General features: G+C 45.6%; 1 protein-coding gene across 1 annotated transcript; it reads left to right on the top strand.

Moving 5' to 3' along the window:
* The first annotated feature begins 464 nt into the window (after nt 1-464).
* Nucleotides 465-2,040, top strand: ATOH1 (atonal bHLH transcription factor 1). The gene has a single exon (XM_083158006.1). The coding sequence runs from the start codon at nt 540-542 to the stop codon at nt 1,257-1,259; it is 720 nt and encodes a 239-aa protein (XP_083014132.1). The 5' UTR covers nt 465-539; the 3' UTR covers nt 1,260-2,040.
* The last annotated feature ends 2,017 nt before the right edge of the window (nt 2,041-4,057 follow it).

Raw genomic sequence — 4,057 nt, 5'->3', positions numbered from 1 at the left:
CTGTACAACACACACACACACACCTCTAGAACACTACATCGCACACTGGCAGGGTATACAGGAGCCCGCACCAACCATATACAGTACAGGGATATGACAGCGCCCATGCCCATGCCTAGAACTGTATATATGTGTATGGGACGCCGGCATACAGGGAGGGAGCAGTGCGGGGCTATGGCTAGGATATACTGTATTCCCGAACTGGGCTGATATAACTCCTGCACACACAGATGTGTCACACCTTAGCCCCCCCCCCCCCCCACACACACACACACACGCGCAGTGGCACACACTCTCTCCCTAGTCATTGGCTGACAGCACGCGACTCCCTCATTGGCCGCGGTGACACGCGACAGGCGCGGGGCCTGGGACCTGTGTGGGGGGTGCAGGGGGGCGGCACGCGGGAGGAGGGGGTGGAGGGCAGATCGGCGCGTGCCGCTTTTAAAGGGGCGCCTCACCCGGAGCAACCGGAGAGGAGCAGTGTGCACGCGACCCGAGTGTGTGTGTGTGTGTGTCCGCAGAGCCCCGCACCCGCCGCCATGTCCCGCCTGCTGCCCGCTTCTGCCGCTGACTGGTGCGAGGGTCTACCCACGGAGCCCTACCTGCTGGACGCCTCCGATCCCCGGGCATGGCTGTCCGCCTCCTCCCTGCAGGCTCCCCCGGAGTACATGCTGCAGCAGAGCGCCCGGGCGCACAAGATGCGGGAGCTGTGCAAGCTGAAGGGGCTGCGGGTGCAGGAGGAGGAGGAGGAGGACGAGGACGAGGAGGACGATGACAGTGAGGGGCTGTGCGGCCAGAGGACCGGGAAGACCGGCGGTGGGGTGCAGAAGCAGCGGAGGCTGGCCGCCAATGCCCGGGAGAGGCGGAGGATGCACGGGCTCAATCACGCCTTCGACGAGCTCCGGAACGTCATCCCCTCCTTCAACAACGACAAGAAGCTGTCCAAGTACGAGACGCTGCAGATGGCGCAGATCTACATCAACGCCCTGTCCGACCTGCTGCAGGCTCCCCCCGAGCACCCGCAGCCCTGCCCCGCGTACCCGCTGCACCCCGGGGTGGAGGCCAGGAGCAGGTTCCCCGGGGACTACTCGCTGGAGCCGCTCGCCTACCACCCCTACCCGGAGGGGGGCTCCCAGAAGGCGACCTCCGCGTCTTCCTCCCCCGGGGGGGACGAGAGCAAACCTTCCCCGAGATCGCACAGAAGTGACGGAGAGTTCTCCCCCCGCTCCCACTACAGCGACTCGGACGAGGCCAGCTAGAGACTAATCATGGGTGACTGTCCCACTTACCCCCCTGCCTGCCCCACTCTGCCCTGGCACCCAGCAGCTGGTACAGACCCTGGCACACTCCAATAAGTGTCAAGAAGACGCCAAGACTACAGCTCTCCTGCCCAGTGTCAAGTGTACATCCCAGATACCATGTGCACCCTGCATAGAACCTGCAGCTTTCACATTGCCATTAACCTCGGCAGTGCCAGGCTTATCTGAACAGTCAAAATCATTGGCAGTGAATAGGTTAACATTTAAGCATTTGTTTTATTCCTGGTAATATTTGTTCTCTGTTTTCACCCCGTAGATCTACCATACTGCCATACTACTACCTGTTCCTTATCTGTGACTGTACACTAGCCAGCAGTCAGTAATTGCCATTGGTACCTCTGTATGTCAAATGTCACTACATGATCAGAATGTCTTCCAAAAATGCAACTGTCCTAGCGCTGGAAATTATGTCTGTACATATATGTATGTAACTGCCTTACGGTGTAAATAAGGGGAAAAATGCTAGTTTTTGTACTATTACATATATATATTCCCGAATTTCTATAGCTTCTTGCGAAACTGCACTTTAACAGCCAACGGTGGCAAAGAAAAAAACAAAATGTGGACGATACATTAAATAATACGCATAATGCCAATTTGAAATACTTTATGTTTAGCCACTTGTTTAATTCTTGTCATACTTTGGATGAGGGAACTAAATTGGTTGTGTCAAACTTTTTGTTATTGATTTATTTTGCTTGTGAAGTTAGATCACTATTTATTGTTCTGTTTTCTATATGTTTTGTTTGTTTGTATTTTTTACTTTTTCTATGAAAAAAAAACAAAAACGAACGACCGTTCTGTGTTGATTTTTAGTACAGTTCACTGCCATCGTTTATTTACCGTTTCTGGAAACAAATAAAAAAATATATGAAAAAAAAAAAACATTGACCGGTTTGTGTTGTTTTACTTTTTTTGTTTTGTTTTATTGTTATATTGTTCGTAAAATTCATTTGAGTAAATTAGGGTTACACCTGAAGAATGGTTCATATAGTTACTATACTGACATTTGTGTTTGTGTGTCTTTATATATAGATATCATTTACCGTTTTAGGATGGCGTTCCGATATTCTATGTCGCTGTAATAAAGACATAATCAAACTGACACATATTCTTCTCCTGACATATTTTATATATATATATATATATATATATATATATATATATATATATATATATATATATATATTTAACATGGCAAATTAAGCTATTTTTTTATTAATGTAATGTTACACTTTTATTTAAAGCTAATTTGATTTCGTTTTCATTATATCTTATACATTTTATATCATTCATTATTACATTTTAAACAAAACTATATAGATGTAGGAAATTCGTTATTAAGCGATTCTTGCCTATTCTTTTTGGCAATATCGGTTACAATCACATTTTGTTAATCCATTATTCAAGTGCATTTTACATGTCTACACATTATGAATTTTATTATTATGAAGACCACAAATTAATTCCATCTAAATATACTCCATGTACAGTAAGAAAATATGTTTAAAAAATATCACTAGATTGTTATTATTATTATTATTATTATTATTATTATTATTATTATTCAAGATGATATGTAGTTGGAGGGAAAGAGTTTACGGGAATTTTACAAACAGTTCCTTCATTCTAGCATTTCTCAGTCTGGGGGGTCACAAGTGGTAACATCCCTAACTTTTTGGCAAAATTAAAAAACTAGACCGAATGTACGTGCAGGACGCTTGGGGGACTGATCGGTCAGCAATGTGACTTTCTCTAATAATGCACTAGTCCCTTCTCATATGGTAGCAGTTCAGTAAAAGTCCCCATGCAATGTATTCCGAGGGTGGTTAGATCCTGGGGAAATCCACCAGGTGATGATAACTTGGTCCATGGAGACAAGGCACCTGTCCCTTTGATAACCTTCTGCACAGAGAGGGTGGCTGGATTTCAGATTGGCATCAGGGATCTTATTGCTAAATGAATCAGAGAAGACTGGCCACAGTGCTGGTGAACTCGTAAGCCGTCTCCGTGTACTTATTGGGTGAAAAGTTCACATGGACCATATTTTATCTTTAATCGAAATGGGCCAGTTGTATGTATTGGTGTGTGACATCAGTGATGCATGGCAATGTGTGAGCTCTATAGTACCACTTACTCTTCCCCTTTTATACCTCTCCATTTACATATTGTCATATTTTCTGTTCTCCTTTGTAAAGCGTTGTCCCAATTCTCTCCTTAGTCCCTGCTGCTCCTTCTCTTTCCCTCTCTATTCTATCTCTCCGGTCTCCCAGTATATCTTGCCAAACCGCAACCCCTTGGACCAAATTTTCCAGCGCAACTGTATATGTCAGCGCCATATAAGTAAATGTTGCTATATTCAAATGTATGGTTTTCACCCATTGTAGCTTTGCGTTTAAAAATCTCCACTCGTTTTTCTTCCCCATTAGAATAGATCTCGGAATCGTATGGTTCTGCATAGGTTTTGGAACCAGAAATCCCAGCAGGTCCGCATGCTGGGATCTGTAGTTCCATAGCGCCTGAAGAACCCCAGGATATCTAGAATTGTCTGTAGTAAGCTCTAGTAACTCTTCACCCCTCTCACAACACACACACACACACACACACACACACACACACACACACACACACACACACACATATACACACACACCTCCCCTCATATCTCGTTTATCTCCCTCCTCATACAAGTCGTAGAAATCCAACGCTTATCCAGTGATGTAAATGAAACAAAGGAG

Source organism: Crinia signifera, chromosome 1 (genome assembly GCF_055691185.1).
Source record: "Crinia signifera chromosome 1, ASM5569118v1, whole genome shotgun sequence".
NCBI lineage: Eukaryota > Metazoa > Chordata > Amphibia > Anura > Myobatrachidae > Crinia > Crinia signifera.
The sequence above is the reverse complement of the archived record's forward strand: the minus strand, read 5'-3'. Positions and strand labels throughout refer to the sequence as shown.

Bases quoted from the DNA above. Each gene is read 5' to 3' on its own strand.
- ATOH1 (XM_083158006.1), top strand. From the start codon at position 540: ATGTCCCGCCTGCTGCCCGCTTCTGCCGCTGACTGGTGCGAGGGTCTA.